Raw genomic sequence first — 20,551 nt, 5'->3', positions numbered from 1 at the left:
TCAGAATTTGCAAAAGTTCTGTATTCTAAAAGCTAAAACTCAGTATTCAAGTAAAACATAAGTAATAATAATAATAAAATAAATGCAGGAAATATTTATACACTCACGTTTGTGAAAATTGCAACACCATGAAGGACTTACGCGAGTGAGCTGAAATTTTCAGGAAATGCAAAGTAGCGCATGATATGCAAATGATTAGAATTGCAAATCCGTAGCGCATGCGTATGCTGAGCAGCGCCCTCTGAACGGCTGATGGATCCGAATAAATAGACGGCTGTAGCGAGGCGTGTATGGTTATCGGTGGTTATCTGCTAGTGGTAAACGTTAACTCAATCTGTACTTATGCCTCGTCGACGAAAGAGAGGGAGATTTGAACAACTTACAGAGTTTGAATGAGGGAGAATCATCGGCCTTCGTGAAGCTGGATTGTCGTATCGTGCAGTAGCCTCTCGTGTGCAGCGTAACAGCAGCACAGTGATGCGCGTTTGGAAGCAGTGGACGGACGAGTGTCGGACAACTCGGAAATCCGGGAGTGGACCCCGAAATGTGACGTCAGCTCGCGATGATAGACACCTGGTCTGCATGGCGCGGACGGACCGTACAGCTTCCTCTAGACAATTGGCAGCACTGTGGTCAATAGCTACAGGTGTTTCATTGTGTGCTTCATCAATTCGTAGACGTCTGCTGCAGTGTGGACTGCGCGCACGGACTCCTTTATACAGGATCCCCCTAACGCACGACCATCGCCGCCTGCGGCTACAATGGGCCAATCAGCATAGAGACTGGCGTACTGATTGGCAGCATGTCGTGTTTTCTGACGAATCCCGCTTTAATTTGTGGTACCATGATGGCCGCATTCGTGTCAGACGCTATGCCGGTGAACGCCACCTTCCGGAGTGCATTATCGAACGCCACAGTGGACGAACACCCGGAGTTATGGTCTGGGGCGCCATAGCATATCATAGACGAGCTCAGTTGCTACGAATTGTGGGCAATCTGAACAGCAACCGGTATATCCGTGAAGTTCTACAGCCCGAAGCTGTTCCCTTCCTTCAAAGCTTGCCAGGCGCTGTATTTCAACAGGACAATGCCCGCCCTCATACTGCTCGGATTGTTAAATCCTTCTCTGCAGCGCAGCAGGTACAGCTTCTTCCTTGGCCTGCGTGTTCCCCGGATATGCCGCCAATTGAACATGTGTGGGATGTCATTGGTCTGCGTCTTGCTCGTGATCCTCGTCCTGTTGCGTCTGCAGACGAACTTTGGGTACGCGTACAAACGATATGGAATGCTCTTCCTCAGTCAGACATTCAAACTTTGTTTGACTCCACGCCACGTCGTTTAGCAGCACTTATTGCTGCGCGTGGTGGCCACACAAAATACTGATTCTGATCTCTTGTTCTTGTTTGTTTGCTTTGAACATTTAATCATTTATTTGTACCACTACCACTCAACTGTGTATTAAATTGCATTCAATTATCACGATTCCTTCTTGGTGTTGCAATTTTCACAAACAGTGTATAATAGCAAGCAATTTAAAGTGTATGTGAAAGTAAGCAGTTAAATTATAGTGAGTAAGCAATTAAATATAATTAATTATTTAAAGTGTTAAAGTAAGCAATTAAATATAATTAATTATTTAAAGTGTGTAAGCAATTTAAAGTGAGTGTATAATAGCAAGCAATTTAAATTTGTGGAAAGCAGTATTAAAAATGGTATAATGGTTAATTTTTTTGTTTTAATTTATACAGTCTTCCAATTGAGTTAAGTATAAACAGGGTCCTTAAATTAAGTTGTGTTAAAATTAAAACTACTAGAATATATATTAGTATGATTACATTTTCTCAGTTTGAATTACAAGGTTTATTACTCAGTTTTTAAAGTACCATTTAGAAATAAAAAAGAAACAAGTAGAATTTCCTTATTAATTTTATTTTTATGTGAAAGCCTGTACCTCAGTCTATTTATCTACATAATTTTTGCCAATATTAAAGCACTTTCATAATGTACAACCAGTTTTTGAATCCCCTCTTGAAAGGAGTCTGATGCCTGATTTGACATTGACTGCGACATGGCCGTTTTGACCTTATCATCATCACTGTGGCAAAGACTGCCGAGATGCTTGTTCAAATGCAGGAACAGGTGGTAGTCACTAAGTGCTAGATTGGGACTGTACAGAGGGGATCAAGTTGTTCTTGGTGAAATGATGTGATGAGATCTTGAGTTCATTTAGCCACTTGTGGACGGGCATTGTCATTAAGCAAAACGACCCCTCTACTAACTACGCCATGCCTTTCATTTTGGATTGCATACTACAGTTTCTGTAAGGTCTCATGATATGCCTTAGAATTTATTCTGTTACTGTGTGGTATAAAATCCGCTAGCAACATCCCATCCTTTCCCTAAACACATTACACATGGTTTTCTGGACTAAAACTATTTGCTCAAAATCCAATTTCTTGGGTGATGATGAATGTCACCATCCCATGGGTTGTTGCTTTATTCTATTTAGCATAAGTCACTCAGCAACTGTCTCTGACAGTTTGGCTTAAAATATCCTTACCTTTCTAACTGTACCTCTGAAGGAAATTTAAAGCACTATTTAAATATTTCATTTTGTGCATTGCCGTGTCTTTTTTGGTACCCAGCATTAGCACAGTTTTTGATAATTTAAACATTCACTCACAATTTCATACAGAATACTGTGTGGAACCTGAGGAAAGTCATCAGCTTAAAAGCTCTAACTTATTTTCATATCATTCCATTCCCCATAATATTTTCTTCGTACTCTTCTCTGATCTGACGATGAATTTCAGCTGCTTTCACACCCTCAGCACTGATAAGCACTATTTTTAAATACTCAAAAACGAATGTTAACTTGGTTGAAAGTTACCATAACGGCACCTGTGGCTTGCCAACAGATGTGGATAAACAGCGCACAAACGCAGTATTCTGACCACAGTGCTGCCACTCTAGAAATTAAAAACATGCCTTGTGAAATTCCTCTTTATGACATATACACACACAAGTATCTTAGCAAATCTTATGTTATCAGCAATACAAAATTATTTCCTCTTCCTTTTATTTGTTTGTTTATTTTTATTTATTTACTTATTTTTAATATTTCAGTTGATAATGAAGTACTTGATCGCATTACTTGATTGTGACAAAAGATGGGAGAAGTGCCTTCATAGAAGGCTTCTTAGAAGTAAACTCCCCTCACATTTTCATTATGTATGAGAATAACTACAAAAATCTCATACAGTCTCTTTATTCAATCACTGGAAACACAATCTAAGCAATTGATATCCTTCATAAGTAGTATTTTTTCTATCAATAAACATGGTCTTGGATTTTGCATGGTTAAAGTTTAACTTAAAATCTATTGACCTATGATAAATTAAATGTGAAACATCTTGGGCGAGATGAAAAGCTTTTTGCATTTCTTTTCCTTGAATACAAATCAACAATTCATCTGCAAAGGCAATGACTTCACAACTTTCAATGTTTCTTAATTTAATCACTTATCAAACAGGTAGTGAAACAAATCTGGATGAATTTAACATTTTGTTTTGTTTAGCTGTTTCTAAATTTGCTTTACTTTTTCCTGAAACTGTTAATTGTATGCAAATTTAGCATGTATTCATGTAAGGATTCCTAAAAAATGGAATGAAAAAGCAAGAAACGTATCCAGAATTAATTTAAAATCTCTAAAAATTAGGAAATAGAAAAAAACACTGTAAGATGCAGAAATAACAATTCAGTAAATTGTTACAAAATTAGTGACATTAAGTTTATTGATCACTTACATTTGTTTGCTAAAAGTAAGAATTTTATTTATTATTTTTCATCATCAAATCCCCTAAACTTCATAAAATCCCCTAAAAACAAGGGAGGGTTAATATTTCTTTTATATAAGTACAAATGCCACAAATATGAAAGAGATGCAGATGAAGCTGGAATTGGTAAAATTCAGCCATAATCTAAAAATGTGAATATGAAGTCAATCTTAAATTTTGCAAAATCTTTGCTTTTAAATGTTTGGGATGCATGTTATAATCCCCTGAAGTTCGTTGAATCATATTTTTTATTCATATTCGATTTTGATTATTAATAAAACTACTTACTTTAAGTTTCTCATAACAGTACTTTTGTAGCATTTCTCTTTTTCAAGTTTTTTATCCTTAAAAATACTGTTTTTTATTAATTTTTAAAATTTATCTATAGAAGATGGAATGCGTGATGATGATGATTTCAGTGACTGGAGTGATGGAGATGATGAGTTACTAAATAGAGATGATTTTGCTGAGGTACAAAGAACTTAAGTTGTATTTTTAGCGTAACTTTTTATTTATGAAAAAATTGTTGATTTTTTCCATTTATTCACAGTCTGAAGCTAATAATGAAAATTTAAAAGTTCGGCATAAAGCTGATGAAAAGGTTGATGATGGATCTTTTGGAAATTCTAGACGTAGAGAAAAATATTCAAAGGAAGATACAAAAAAGATTAAAGAAACAAGTAGCTGTACCAATAGCAAAGACAGGTGATTTTTCAATTTATGTGTCTTACTTCCTTATGGGCATTTGCTCAAGTGGTTCTTGGTTTTCTTTAGTGGTTAATTTTTCATTTATGTAAAATGCCAATGAGAATAAATTTGAAAATACAGTAAAACCCCAAGTATCCAACTGAGGTTCCGTGTTATCTGAGCCCAGTGCAACAAATAAAATAAATAAATGAATAAATGTTAAAATAGTCTCGTTGAAAAGGTGAGCAATCAATAGACTTGAATTTTAGCAATAATTCAAACCTTAAAGATAAGAACTCCTGTTAGCACATTTGATCTTGGCAAGCTCAATTTTTGCACACATTAGGTTTTTATCATTAGAAGAAATGCTTGCTCCTATTAACAGGCTAAAAGGTGGTGAAGTGACACTTTCCAGCTGGAGAATGAAAAGAGAGGAAATAGAAAATGGGTAATTCAGCATGCACATATGACTGGAGATGATAACATTACAAAGAAAAGAAAAGCAATGAAAGAGAGTGATTATCATCTCAAGCATTTTTCACATCAAATTTTTTTTTTTTTTTTTTTGTTTTAGCAGATGAGAAGAAAAGGAAGTCTACTTTCTTCTCTGATATTACAAGACAAGACTTCGGACGTTCTCCATTGTTGCAAAGATAATGAAGAGGAAATCTCTGCCAGCAAAGTTTAGCTTGATTGTTGGAAAAAAACAGTACAGGCTGAGACAATTAAATATTTCAGAGAAGATTTTGACAGCTAACTCAGGTGCAGTGACTTTCTTTATTCATACTATCATTCAGCGAAAATGAGCCCAGAGCAGATTTAAGCTGTGACGAAGCAGTTCTGAATTTAAAAATGTTATTAAAAAGATACTAGCATCAAAACAAGAACTATCAGCTCCTGGCTACAAATAAGTCTGGCTAATATCTGGAAATTCATCTGGCAGTAACATGTTTAAGCTTTTATTCATAGGCAAGAGGGGGGGGGAATCAATGGCATATGAAAATGTGAATTTTAAAATTCATCCTGTAAAATATTCAAAAAAGCATTTGGATGAATTCAAGTCATGTTTCCATCATGAATTTGTGCCAAGTGTTAAGCGATTTTCTGATGAAAATATTTTGCCCTAAAAAGTGGCCTTAATTTTATACATTACTTTTTATTATTCTAATGAATTTAGTTGGTCAGTGGAAAGATCTGAGCCATTTTTTATTTCATAATATTATAGCCCTGATTCAGCCTGTTTCAGAAAATCTAAAATGAAACTGTCGACACAGGCTCTGAAAACATTTATTAAGAGATGAATAACAAAACAGTTGTTGAAAGCCTAAAATGGGCTAATTTGAAAGGTATGATTTACTGGGAGGGAGAATCGAGGAAAATATGAAACAATCTACTATTCTGAAAAGCTGGAAAACTATTTCTCTGAATGACGATGACACAAAAAATGACACAAACTTAAGAAGCAGATGATGAAGAATTAGTGGCTATCCGAAACCAGCTTCAAGTTGCAGAGGCAGTGAAGATGTGAATGATTGGATGCGAGATGATGACAATTTGAATTGTCTAATGAGGGCTGGGCAAATTTAGCACACATAATGAAAGTTCTGATGATAAAGGTATGTGAGCTGAACAGCAAGATGACACTTCACCAACTGACAGGGTCCGTGACACTTAGCCGACGGGGCACTTAACCAATACCAGTTAGCCGACAGGACATTTTGCCGACACGGACACTTAGCCTACAAGGACACTTAGCCTACAAGACATTTAGCCGACATGGACACTTAGCCTACGGGACATTTAGCCGACACGGACACTTAGCTGACAGGTCATTTAGCCGACACGGACAGTTAGCCGACAAGGATACTTAGCCGACAGGACAATTAGCCGACAGGACATTTAGCCGACAAGGACAGTTAGCCGACACAGAGAGTTAGCCGTCAGGACATTTAGCTACGGGACACTTATACCTGTAAAGACATTTAGTCAACAACTTACTAAGCCAACAGTGACGTTTAACAGACACGTACCCAAAAAATATTTAAACTATCAATTACAAAATTTCTCAACTACTCCATAAGTTCAATATTTAAGTCATTTTTTTAACTTATCAGTAAAATTCATTTTTCAATTCTTAAAGATCTCATGTGTTCTATTAATTATTGTGTTAATTTAGCATTGTTTGATATTTATCATGCTGTTTGGTGTACATTGGCCAAATTGAAAAAGCACTGAAATTTCTCGAAAATGAATGAAACAAAAACCTTAAAGAATATTTTACTTCTAAATTAAGCATTATGCACTAGTTTAGGGCTATAAACATTAACCTAAGTAAGTATTTTAAGCGAGAGGTGTGGTCAATAAAATGTTACAGAATTTTTATCTCAAGAATGGTGGCATGAGCTGCAAATTATAGATGTCACAAATAATTTATACCTTTGCTTGTCTTAAAAATTCACTTTTTAAAAATTGTTTTTAATAACAAAATAAAATATATTTGCCAAACTAACCCTCACCACCATATGTTTCCATAAAAAGTATAATTCAAGAATAACAATAATTTTTATTGCATTATTCAGATTTCTCATGACAGGGAAAGGAAATTTCCTTAGTGGGAAGAGCCAAACGATTTTGTAAGGGAAAGAATGTAATATGAAGTGATGTGTAAAATAGTAATGAAACGTAAAGGTATTAAAAATTTGAAAGCATTTGGAAGAGCGAGATTGGAAAATTAATATCATTAAGTAAACAAAAAAAATTATTAATGAAGTGAAAGAGTTCAAAGAACCCAGATGATTAAATGAAGAAGCTTTATGGATAATTTTTGAAAATCTCACATTAAAATGTAATTAAGTGACCGCTGTACATAGCTAAAAAAATTCTTTTTTTCCTTTCGAAATTTCATTCATATTTCCTGAAGAGAAATTTCAGCGCTTTATCAATTTCGCCAATATACACCAAACAGCGCGATACATACATAAACCTTATAAGAGATAGACTAACCCAGTGGGCGAAACGTGCGTTGCTCACATGTCCATAAGAAAGGTTTGGTTTATTAGATTATGGCAAAGCATTCGAGGGCTATCTGCCTTAAGGGAGGGATGCCTTTGTGGAGGACTTTTTAAGGGAAACTGGCTCGTATACACGTTACACATGGGGAAAACCACGGAAACACCCGTGCAGCCAGCCCGTTCGCGGGATTCAAACCTCGGTTCGGTGACGTTACCGCTCGGCCACTGGTGTGCCCGTAAGAAAGAGTAGCGACGATCTGGCTTACTTTAACACAGAAACCGCTGGCGTCTGTATCACATAACTGTTTTTAATTATTAAATGTGATACGTTATATAAGTGATGAGATTATGAAAGTCACAGTTTTTGCAAACAAGATTTAACGTATCTCATAAAAGCACTTTTTACTGCATTTTGCGCATTTTTTTCAAGCGTAATTCTTGTATAAATTTTTTTACTTTAATAAAACGGTAAAAGTTCTAAATGCAAAACTTATTAACTTACTTTTGTGTACAAATAAAGTAAAATTAAATAATACTGATAGCATATGATGCTTTGAAATGAAAAAGTACAATTAAACACGATCTGATAATTTTCTTTGATTTTATGAGCATTTTCAAGCAGTAATTTTTAAAATTATTATAACATAAAAAGACAATCATTTATTTGATCATATGATCATTAATTATTAACATTGCAAGATGATTATTTATTTTTGTAATTCATAAAATTCAGAGCATAAACTTTTTTGAGTGTAACGAGGGGAAAAAAAGATAAACTCTGCAAGCACTCAGTAATATAATTTTATATTACACCCAAAGGAGCGTTTTTGTAACGTTTTGCGTGTTACCTTTATTTATTAAACATCATGTTCTTCGCAAGTAAACCACATAAAATTTAATTCAAGAACAATATCACAAAATATTTGAAAATGACATATCTTTAGAATTTCCGCGCTGGAGATTTTCTGTACAGGGTTGCCATTGCTTGCTTTGAACTCATTGAGTTTCTTAATCAAAACTTCGTTAAAGTTACAAAATATCAAATGGATTAAAACAAATTCGAAATTAGGCTGTCCAGGTGCCCATGTTCGGGTGGAGGATTACTTTATTCAAAATTTTATGGTTCTAAATTCTGTTGTTTTTTCACAATGCGAGAGAAACATACATGCATTCATGCAGATTCCTCATTATTTAATTTCTTTAAATTTAATACAGGGTGATAATATTTGGTGGCAACAGTCTGCAAAGTGAAATGTGCATTTATAGTGAAACAAAGCAAAATGCCATTTTGAAACAAATAGCTTTTCTGAGCTGCCGTCCCTTTGGGTTAATAAAATAAATTATCAATAAATAAGAAAACTTATGCACAACTAGGCATAAATTTAAAAAAATAATAATTATAAAATACTAGCGCAATTAATTATTACAGTTAAATACAATTTTTAACATTAGAATAAATGCATAAAAATTATTAAAGTGTTAAAAGTGTTAATCACTATTATGTATTATGAAATATTATTGGAAATAAAACTTCTTTGTAGAATATTATGCTATAATATTAAGATATACTTTTAAAAAAGCAGTACAAATAAGAATTTTAAACAAAAACTTTCAAAAATCCATTTTTTCGATTTTTAGTATTTTTTACTTATTTACACCAATAAAAAGCATAAAAATTATAACAGAAAATTGTTTGTTTGAATTTTTCTATTAATTCAGATTTAAAATATTATTTTTTAAAAGAAGGAGATACAAATTTCCTTACAGCATAGGAAAAGCTAAAAAATATCCAGACCTGAAAGCATGTAACAGTTTTATAATTATTTAGAACATTATTTACGCTTGATAAACATGGTAAATTTTTAAAAAATCAATCTCAGTTTCTAAAATAAAAATATCTAAAAATTCTAATTTGTGAAATGAGGTGCTATCACCAGCTTTTTCTTGAAAATTATACTCGCTGCAATAGCTAACTATTGTTAAGTTTCTGCAAGTCGTCCCTACTACTTCGGATGTGGTCAAGGTGATAGCCGGCAATACGCCAAGGCAAGGGAGAAAAACCATTTGGGTTGGTCTATTTCTTATAAGGTCCATGGATACATATCAAACAATGCTAAATTAACTCAATAATTAAAAGCATATATGAGATCTTTAAGAATCGAAAAATGAATTTTACTGATAGTGAAAAAATAACTTAAATATTGAACTTACAGAGAAGTCGAGAAATTTGTAACTGATAGTAAGTTTGAACAATTATTGGGTACGTGCCAGCTAAACGTTACTGTCGGCTTTTTGTCCTGTCGACTAAATGTGTTGATAGTTAAGTGTCCCGTAGTTAAATGTCTTGACGGCTAACTCTCTGTGTCAGCAAAATGTCCTGTTGGTTAAATGTCCTGTCGGCTAAGTGTTTTGTCGGCTAACTGTCCATGTCGGCTAAATGACCTGTCAGTTATGCGTCCCTGTCGGCTAAATGTCCTATCGGCTAAATGTTCTGTCGGTTAAGTGTCCATGTCGGCTAAGTGTCCCTGTCGGCTAAATGTCTTGGCTAACTGGTGTCGGTTAAGTGTCCTGTCGGCTAAGTGTCCGCGACCGCAACTGACATTGTGGTGTCTACGCAATATGACAGAAAGGAAATGCAGTAGTGCAATGAAACAGAAAGCTGTTATTGATTTTTTTATAATGTGTGATATATTTTGTATACTGAACAGCATCTCATTTGTATTACAGGTATATGGTTGTAAATTTATAGTATGCATTATATTTAGTACTATGTGTATATCTGTACATTTGAACATGTTTCGTACTGCTATGTACTTGCATGAATCCTTTATGTTAGTAAATTCCTTGTAGGCTGAACAATAAGACTATAGTATTATTATTATTTTATCAATCTGTGTAGTCTTGAGTTTTTGCTTATACGAGTTAGCCCCGGTTCACAATAACTTGTGTTATATTACATTAATTGTAACGTTGTGTAATATTACATGAATGTTAGTTTTTCCTCCTAATTTAATTATAATTTTTGAAGAATTTATCTGATTCTGTTTTTATCTTCACATCAAAGTTCTTCAAAATTCTTTCTTTTGTATTTCCTTAGGTCTAATGATGAGCTTGTACATTCTAAAGATAAAGCAGTATCTGAAGGGAAAGAAACAGACACTAGGGATACACTTTTGTTAAAAGATGATGCAGGTTTAAGTTCATTATCTTTTTTTTTTTTTTTTTTTTTTTTTTTGTGGTGTGTGTGTGTGTGTGTGTGTGTGTTGAATGCATATTATGACATGCCATTATTGTTTATTGTAATTGAAGGCACCAATGTACATACCATGAATACTTATTTTATTTAGCTCAAAAATGGATTAAGGGGCACTTTTGAATTAAGTATGTTTTTTCAGTGGCATAGAATGACAAGCAAAAGGATTAACCATGTAATGCTGGAAAGAACATAAAAAATTTACTAAAGTTTTTTATGCCCATCATCAAAACCTTATTAATATGAAAGCAGCTTAAATAATAATCATGCTTATTGTTATAATACTATAGTGGGAAGCAAACAGGGTAAAATATTTGAGTATTAACTGTTATAAAATTAACACAGTGTGATGGCTAATTGAGTCTGAGTGTACCTTTTTGCTACTAAACGGGACTTGAATCTCTCGATTGAGCCATTGGGATTTGTCTTCACTCTGTAAACTCAGTGATTGTTGAGGATTTTACGTCCGTTGGGGGCTCAACGAGTTGCCATGTTCCATGTTTGGCATGAGAAGCCATTTCCTTGTCCATGGCTCGTTTCCAGTCGGCGTATTCAGGAGACTTCATTGCTTCGTCATATGTTTCAGGCTCTTTCAACTTCAGAATGCTTTTGTACACATAGTCATTAAATCTGACAGGCCGTTGGATAGCTGAATGGTCTCACAGTGTACGTGCGGTCATCTGTGTTGATTCATCTTCATCAGTACACAGATCACCAGCCCCCTGTGTGTCTGCATCATCGTGTGAATCTTCCAAAATAAACTTCATACTGCTTGATAGACCAGTGTTAGATGCTAATTTTGAAGGTTGGGAAGTAGGGCTGATTTGCTGTTCATTGAACACTACATTGGCACATTTTATTGTATCATTCCTTGATGTTATGAAAATGCGATACCCATCATCATCACAATAACCAACCAAATAGCCCTTTATAGCCTTGTCATCTAATTTACCTCTGTTGACATTTGGTACATGTACAAATGCAGCTGATCCAAAAACTTGAATTCTGTAGATTGCCGGCTTGCGTCCAAACCATTCCTCAAACAGAGGTTTTCCCGTAGTCTTACTTGGTCCAGTTTGATTGAGAATGTAGACAGGTGTAGATGCTGCTTCTGCCCATAGGAACTGTGGTAGGCCTGAATCCTTGATTATAGTGCGAACTGCATTCATTATTGTACGATTCTCTCTTTCAACCAATCCGTTTTGTTCTGGTGTATATGGCATAGTGATTCGCAGCTTGATGCCTAACTTGATGATAACTCATTCCATATCGCTAGTGCAGAATTACCGTGCATACGGATCAAATTTAACACATTCAGTGATACATTTGAGCGAATGATCACAGCAGCTTTCGCGGCGTCGTTGTACTCGCATATCGTTGTTTCATTCGCACTTTCTGCCAGAGCTTTTAGCTCGATAAGGGAATTATCGAAGATGCCCACACAATCGTTGAGCAAAAATAAAGAGTTTATTTCAAATTTTCAATCAGTCCCGTTGCATAAACCTTCCAATTTGGTACACTGAACAAAATTTTTAGCTTCCATATTACATCATCATTAACCAGGAAATATGCAGCAAGAAAAGGCTATTGGTACACTGTAGCATCTACGTACACTCTGCTCAGGTGGAAGAGTTGAAATCGAAAACGAAAGTAAAAAAAATCTGTGATTCAAATACATCAACATAGCCATCGTTAATTTATTTTGTGCAGTTAAATGCCGCTAAAACCCATAACCTGTTATAAAATTAACAAACAGAGTGATAGCTAATTGAATTTTGGACTTTATTAACAAACAGAGTGATGGCTAATTGAATTTTGGACTTTATTAATAAACAGAGTAATGGATAATTGAATTTTGGACTTCATTAACAAAAAAAGTAAAGAGAACGTACGTCTTATACATGACAACTTTTGGAATTATAAAAATAATAGTGATGCCAGATGCATAAAACATAAAAAAACAATGATGCCACTGAAACTGCACCTAATATCAATTAAATGCTCGATTCTCAACATTAACTGTCTTGCTCAATGTATATTATATTAAATCAGGGCTGTCCAACTGGCGGCCCATGGGCCGTATACGGCTAGCCAAATTATTTTTACGGCCCACAAGTACATTTTACTATGAATAAATTTATGTTACTAAATTATTATTATTAATATTAAAATTATTTTCTATGTGAAAATTTAAATCTAATTTGAATTTAAATTAGGTACTATTTAGTTTGCATAACTTAACCTGGCTGAATACAGCAGCAATCCGTTTAACGTCTGATGATGGTTGGCTCAATGTTGGTGCCACATTATATATTTGTAGTTGGTTCTTTATCTATGGTTGGCGCATGTGATGCACACACTATCCTGCTCTATTTAGTTGATTCATGCAATCGTGCAAGTGCAGTCTTGTCTAGAATTTTTTGAGGGGTGACTGTGTTATAATATTATTAATTTAATTTTATATTTATTTATTAATTAAAATAATTATTGAATATTAGTGCTACTAATAAAAGAAAAATAGACTTCAAAAATCAAGAATTTCGAGATCGCTGGAAGATAGATTATTTATTTATTCTGAACAAGAATGGTAAACCATAGTGTTTGGAATGTTAACAAATCATAGATGTGTGTAAAGAATATAACTTGAAGCGCCATTATCTTTCCATACATGAAAAAAGTATCATTCGTACACGCGAGACATGAAAATACCACTAGTGAAAAAAATGAAAAAGCAGCTGGATCATCAAACGATTTATTTTAATCAAGAACCAAAATTTCAAGAAGCATCTGTAGCTGCATCGTTTGAAGTTTGTTTAGAAATAATAAAGGCAAAGAAGCCATTTTTAGATGGAGAATTCATTAAAAAATGTGCCATAAAAATGGCTCAAGCATTTAATGACAACAAAATGATACGAAAATTTCAAACAGTATCACTTTCTCACCAGGCTGTAAAACTCTTATCACATATGATATTTGTTGCCAGAACAAAACGTTTGGTGGAACAGTTCTGAGAAACGCTCTTTGGCGAAATAGGGTTACCATCTTCACTTGGTAAACAGGCTGAAAGCCAAACAAGAATCAGTTATCGCTCAGATTGGCGAGAGTGACGTTTCCTTTCAAGTGACGTTTACTTCTTCGTGTTGTTTTGTATTGCTCACACTTTTTTCATTTTAAACTTTATTGTTAGTAATGGAAGATAATAGAAAGGTGATTGCTGTCGAGTTAATCACTTTGATCTCCACTCTGGCACTTCAAGTAACAGATAAACACACTTCTGGTTATAGCAATTAATTACATCAGTAATAGCCAAATTCCGTATACACTAAGAATAGTTTAAAATGTGTGCTGGATAAGTCTACTTATCATACATTATTTATGTGTATTTTCTGTTGTCTACATTCCAATGAAAATTTGATGGCTCACTGGAAAATTTGTGACCTGGTGAAAGCATTTTCTTGTCTAACTTTATGGCTCATAATTACTGTTCTGTCCATTCAAACAAACAAACAGACAAAAAAAAAAAAAAAACCAAGACCTTCTATGACAAAAATCTGTATGGCTGATATTTACATCCTCACAGCCAGCAGATACTATTCAGCAAAATGAAGATCAAATAGTATATTAATACATGAGCAATCAAACATGTGCGAGTTGTTTACTGTCCCATAGAACACTCGGTAATATACCTAAAACACATTAATTATACCAACTCTAGAAATTAGGTGGCGCACATCATGAGTTTGTTTTATGTGATTATGGCAAAGCCTAGAGCGATACCTGCCTAACAGGAGGGATCCTTTTGTAGATTTTTTAAAACTGCCTCGTATACCAATTACAAATGGGGAAAACCAAGAAAAATGCCCATGTAGCCAGCCTGTTTGCTGCATTCTAACCTGAAACAGAACTACCAGTGTTCAATGACGCTTTGGCCACTAGTAGGCCCGTGCACTTAATTGGAAAATACAATTCATTATGTAAACAGACATGAAGGTGATAATCAGTTGTGCACTGTTTTAAGTAATCAAATGTTATAAACGCACAGCTGTTACATTTCTTATTATTTATTAGTCATGTTTATATTACATAGATCATACATATGATATAATTATAAATTAACCCAATAACAAAATGTGTACACTCTTTAGTACTCAAATGCTCATCAATTATTTTTCAAATGTTTGGCAATGTTCATTTTTGTATTCATACATACATATATATATACACATCTAATAAGTCATATATTTACATACAGATGGAGAGATGCGATGGTTTAGAAATTGTTAATATATATTTATTAGTATTAATGTAATGAATAAGATTTATATTAATGAATGTATATACAAATGTTTTTCATCATGAATAATAATAAATCCATAAATTTCCGATGTTTCAATATGTATTTACAATGCATTTACAATAAAAGTATAGTTTCTATTGTATTTATAATACAAAAAGTATTTCATAAATAACATGAAAATAATAGGCAAATTTAATGATTATCCTCATTATTACATAAGCTATGCTTTTCTTTTTTATGCATATTTTATTTTATGCTGTTTAAAATGTGTCACTGATTATGCAATTAACAATTTAAAAGATAAGTAATTAGGAGAAAAGCCACACATATACAAATGGATTTTAATTTAAAATCAATCCATTAAAATTCATTAAAAATTATTCAATTTAAATTTAAGAAATAAAATTCTATTATATAACAGTGATAATACACGATCAGCATGAAATACGACAAATTTGGCGACCAACAATTTGTAAACAAATCCGAACTGCAAGAAATACCGTAAAATACCATCAACTCTGAAATTTCCACGATTATATATTTAATGAATATATAAACATTTTAAAAATGACTCAGGCAGTTATATTACAACAAAACAGCAATAATTAAATTGGCCTCTATTTCCAACGTCCATGACCTCACAGGGAGAGCCATCACCATATTGAAAGTTACCCGTGATCCTTCAGAAGCAGAACTTTCGTCTGATTGGTTAAACGTTAGAGGAACACGTCTCCAGCTGGAACATTTTCGGACAAGTTTTATAATGTTGCTCGTAGCCGGGACATGTTCCTCCTAGCTAGACGAAGCATTTCTCGGAAGCCTTTCGCTTAAAGCAGTGCTACTAGAATCTCATTTCTCGGAATTGTCCCGCGTAACCGTGCGTGTCACTAGAAGTGATAGACTCTTACTCTGACGTGTAAAGCCGTTATCACATTAGCTGTTTGTTGCCGGGACAAAATGTTTGTAGCAACAGTTCTGAGAAACGGCCTTTGGCGAAACAGAGTTACCATCTTCACTTGGCAAACAGGCTGAAAGCCAAACAAGAATCAGTTATCGCTCAGATTGGCGAAAGTGACGTTTCCTTTCAAGTGACATTCGCTTCTTCGTGTTGTTTTGTATCGCTCACACGCTTTTCGTTTTAAACTTTATTGTTAGTAATGGAAGATAATAGAAAGGTGATTGCTATCAAGTTAATCACTTTGATCTCCACTCTGGCACTTCATGTAACAGATAAACACACTTATGGTTATAGCAATCAATTACATCAGTAATAGCCAAATTCTGTATACACCTAAGAATAGTTTAAAAACATGTGCTGGGTAAGTCTATTTATCACACATCGCTTATGTGTATTTTCTGTTGTCTGCATTTCAATGAAAATTTGATGGCTCACTGGAAAATTTGTGACCTGGTGAAAGCATTTTCTGACTAACTTTATGGCTCATAATTACTGTAATTACTGTTCTGTCCATTCAAATGACAAAAATCTATATGGCTGATATTTACCTCCTCACAGCCAGCAGATACTATTCAGCAAAATGAAGATCAAATAAAGCATATGAATACATGAGCAATCAAACATGTGCGAGTTGTTTACTGTCCAATAGAACACTCGGTAATATACCTAAAACACATTAATTATACCAACTCTAGAAATTAGGTGTTCACATCATGAGTTTGTTTTATGGTTTGGTTTATTGAGATTACAGCAAAGCACACTAGGGCTATCTGCCTAAGGGAAGGGATGCCTTCGGGGAGGACTTTCTAAGGGAAACTGGCTCATATACACGTTACACATGGGGAAAACCACAAAAGCGTCCATGCAGCCAGCCCGTTCACGGGACCGCAAAGCCTCGAGGGATAACAACAGGAGGGATCCCTTTGTAGAAGATTTTTTAAAACTGGCTCTTATACCAGTTACAAATGGGACAAACCAAGGAAACGTCATGTAGCCAGCCCGTTCGCGGCATTCTAACCTGAGACAGAACTACCAGTGTTCAACGATGCTTCGGCCACTAGTAGGCCCGTGCACTTAATTGGAAAGTGCAATTCATTATGTAAACAGACATGAAGGTGATAATCAGTTGTGCGCTGTTTTAAGTAATCAAATGTTATAAATGCACAGCTGTTACATTTCTTATTATTTATTAGTCATGTTTTTATTATGTAGATCATACGTATGATATAATTATGAATTAACCCAATAACAAAATATGTACACTCTTTAGTACTCAAATACTCATCAATTATTTTTCAACTGATTATTACATACCCATAATAATTTGCAAAGAACTGATAACTATAGCTGCTGCCAATTACATAATCGTTATCTGAATTAAAAGTAACTTCAAATAAACTTCTTGGCAATGTTCATTTTTGTATTCATACATACATATATATATATACACATCTAATAAGTCATATATTTACATACAGATAGAGAGATGCAATGTTTTAGAAGTTGTTAATATATATTTATTAGTATTAATGTAATGAATAAGATTTATATTAATGAATGTATATACAAATGTTTTTCATCATGCATAATAATAAATCCATAAATTTTCAATGTTTCAATATGTAGCATTTACAATAAAAGTATAGTTTCTAATGTATTTATAATTCAAAAAGTATTTCATTAATAACATGAAAATAATAGACAAATTTAATGATTATCCTCATTATTACATAAGCTATGCTTTTCTTTTTTATGCATCTTTTATGCTGTTTAAAATGTGTCACTGATTATTTCCGCGCATATACAAACGGATTTTAAAAAATTATTCAAATTTAAGAAATAAAATTCTATTATATAACAGTGTTATAATACACGATCAGCATGAAATACGACAAATTTGGCGAACTTTTGGCTACGAACAATTTGTAAACAAATCCGAAATGCAAGAACGTCGTAAAACACTGTCAACTCTGAAATTTCCACGATTATATATTTAATGAATATATACACATTTAAAAAATGACGCAGGCAGTTGTATTACAACAAAACAGCAATATTTAAATCGGCCTCTATTTCCACCGTCCATCACTTCACAGTGAGAGCCATCGCCATATTGAAAGTTACCCGTGATCGTTCAGAAGCTAACCTTTCGTCTGATTGGTTGAACGTTCGAGGAACATGTCTCCAGCCGGAACATTTTGGGAAAAGTTTTAAAATGTTGCTCGTAGCCGGGACAGGTTCCTCCTAGCTAGACGAAACATTTCTCAGAAGCCTGCCGCTTAAAGCCGTGCTACTAGAATCTCGTTTCTCGGAATAGTCCCGGGTAAGCGCGCGCGTCTATAGATGTGATAACAGCATAAGTGAGATTAGCATGCATATCACTAATAAATTAGAAAACCTAATCAATAGTTGCTGCTATTTTTCGGTAGCATTGGATGAAAGCACAGACATTTCCGATACAAGTAAAATGCTTATCTTTATAAGAACTGTAAATGAAAACTATAATTATTCAGAAGAACTTTTAAAATTACAATCATTACACGGAACAACAAAAGGTGAAGATATTTACAAAAACAATTAAAATGTTCAGTAGAGCAGTATGGCGGATTTGACAAGTGCACTGCTATTGTAAACCACTGTGCTAGAGCTATGACGGGTAAAAATATTGGGCTTGCGCGACTTTTGCAAAAAGAAGGAATAACATGACGTATGTTACGCTATAATATCCATCAGGAGGTATTATGTGGTTTATTCCTACAACTAAAAGATGTAATGGAGAAGGTTTGCAAAATTACTAATTTAATTCACGGCGGAAATCTTTCTCTTACACGCCGAAAATTTAAAACATTTTTGGATGAATTGGAAACTGAGTATGGAGATCTGCTTTTACATAGTAATGTTCGTTGGTTAAGTGCTGGAAAGTGCTTGACGAGATTCTTTACACTTTGAAAAGATGTTCATCTTTTTCTTACAGAAATAGCCGTCGCTGAAAATTTAACAGCAAATTTAGTTGATAAAAATTTTATTTATTCACTTGCTTTCCTAACGAAAATTACAAATTATTTAAATATTTTGATAAAGCCTTGCAAGGACAAGATCAAAATGTGTGTTGCCTGTGTAAATATGTTGCTGGATTTAGAAACAAATTAAAATTGTTAAGGTTTAATTTGGAGCAAAATAATTTATTTCATTTTGAATCTTGTAAAGAGATATATGAAGAAATGAAGGAATGTAATATAGAAGCGAATTTTAAAATATTTCTACCAAAATTGGATATGCTAATTACAGATTTCAATGAAAGATTTTCTCAATTTGATGATCTTAAACCGTTTATTGATTTATTTTGTGATCCAATTAATATTGATATCAACTCCATTGATCTTAAATATCAAATAGAATTATGAGACCTGCAGACTGACCCATTTTTACATCTCATGGAGTAACTGGAATAGAAATATCCAAAATTGAGAGATTTTGGACTTCAAATTGTATCAGTCAGGGTTGCCACGCTACCTGGAAAACCGGGAGAACCGGGAAAAGTCAGGGAATTCGAAAATTGACCAAAAAATTCAGGGAAAAGTCAGGGAATTTAAGTATTTTTGGCAAAATCTGGAAAAGTCAGGGAAGTTCATACAATGATCCCGCCAAAAAAAGCGATTTTTGCGCCGACGTCGGAAGAGATAACTTTTTTGGCGAATTGCATATCACGTGAGTGTCATTCGGGCAGCTGGCATAGAGCCAATTTTCGCAGCTCCAATTTGATTGTCTTTTAGAAAGGCAAAGCAAGTTTCCCGCAACTTTTGGTTTCCAGTATTCTCGAGAATCGCATGTGCAGTGCATGAACTAAAGAAAGTACCTGTTCTCGTATAAAACAAAATGGGTTTAATCTTAGTATACGGTACCATGGAGGTTAGAATCAAAGAATATGTATTGTAAAGAAGGAAAACCTCTCTGCAACAGACGTGGCTCCGTTCCATCATAGAGGGAAACAGCTGTGCATGCGTGATATATCTGCTGCCAAAGCTCGAAACCGGTGTCGAAGTTCGAAAGTCACGTTATCAAGAGTTCATTAAATGAATATCCTTTAAAATTTCTTTAACCACTTGCGCTAAAAAGACGTGCCACGCACGTCGAGATGTTTTTGTCTCAAACTGCAAGCGACGTGAACACCACGTCGATAAGCACTTATCTCAAAAATGAAAATAGCATGGTGCACACGTCGCCTAACAACGAGATTGTTTATTTCTGTTACAGCTCTTACAGCTCTGGATTGCACTCGCAGATGCGGAGCGGCGTAAATGAGACACTTTACCGCTTGCTATATTGTAGCGCACGGCACCGCAACCGTGAAGTTTAGTCTTAGCGCAAGTGGTTAAACTCTAAAGGAAAAGAAAATATTTTTTGGCGCAAGTAAATTAATTCATGGGTTAGTAATTTTCAGGGGGGGAAAAAACTACGAAAATCCGTTTTTAAAATTATTGCGAAAAATCTAAGAAGAAACGTCCTTTG

General features: G+C 34.2%; 1 protein-coding gene across 3 annotated transcripts in view; it reads left to right on the top strand.

Moving 5' to 3' along the window:
- LOC118198106 (uncharacterized) overlaps nucleotides 1-20,551 on the top strand; it is a 207,124-nt gene that overhangs the window by 149,577 nt on the left and 36,996 nt on the right. For 2 of the 3 annotated variants that reach the window (XM_085818997.1, XM_085818998.1), the window contains exons 18-20: nucleotides 4,225-4,307; nucleotides 4,387-4,541; nucleotides 10,632-10,727. In XM_085818997.1, coding sequence (XP_085675123.1) covers nucleotides 4,225-4,307; nucleotides 4,387-4,541; nucleotides 10,632-10,727 — 334 coding nt within the window. The remainder of the gene's footprint in view (nucleotides 1-4,224; nucleotides 4,308-4,386; nucleotides 4,542-10,631; nucleotides 10,728-20,551) is intronic. The other variant, XM_035369711.2, reaches the window with a different exon arrangement.

The sequence above is a fragment of the Stegodyphus dumicola genome, chromosome 6 (genome assembly GCF_044657685.1).
Source record: "Stegodyphus dumicola isolate Sdum_Otavi_A_Nest chromosome 6, ASM4465768v1".
In the NCBI taxonomy this organism is placed as follows: Eukaryota; Metazoa; Arthropoda; class Arachnida; order Araneae; family Eresidae; genus Stegodyphus; species Stegodyphus dumicola.
The sequence above is the reverse complement of the archived record's forward strand: the minus strand, read 5'-3'. Positions and strand labels throughout refer to the sequence as shown.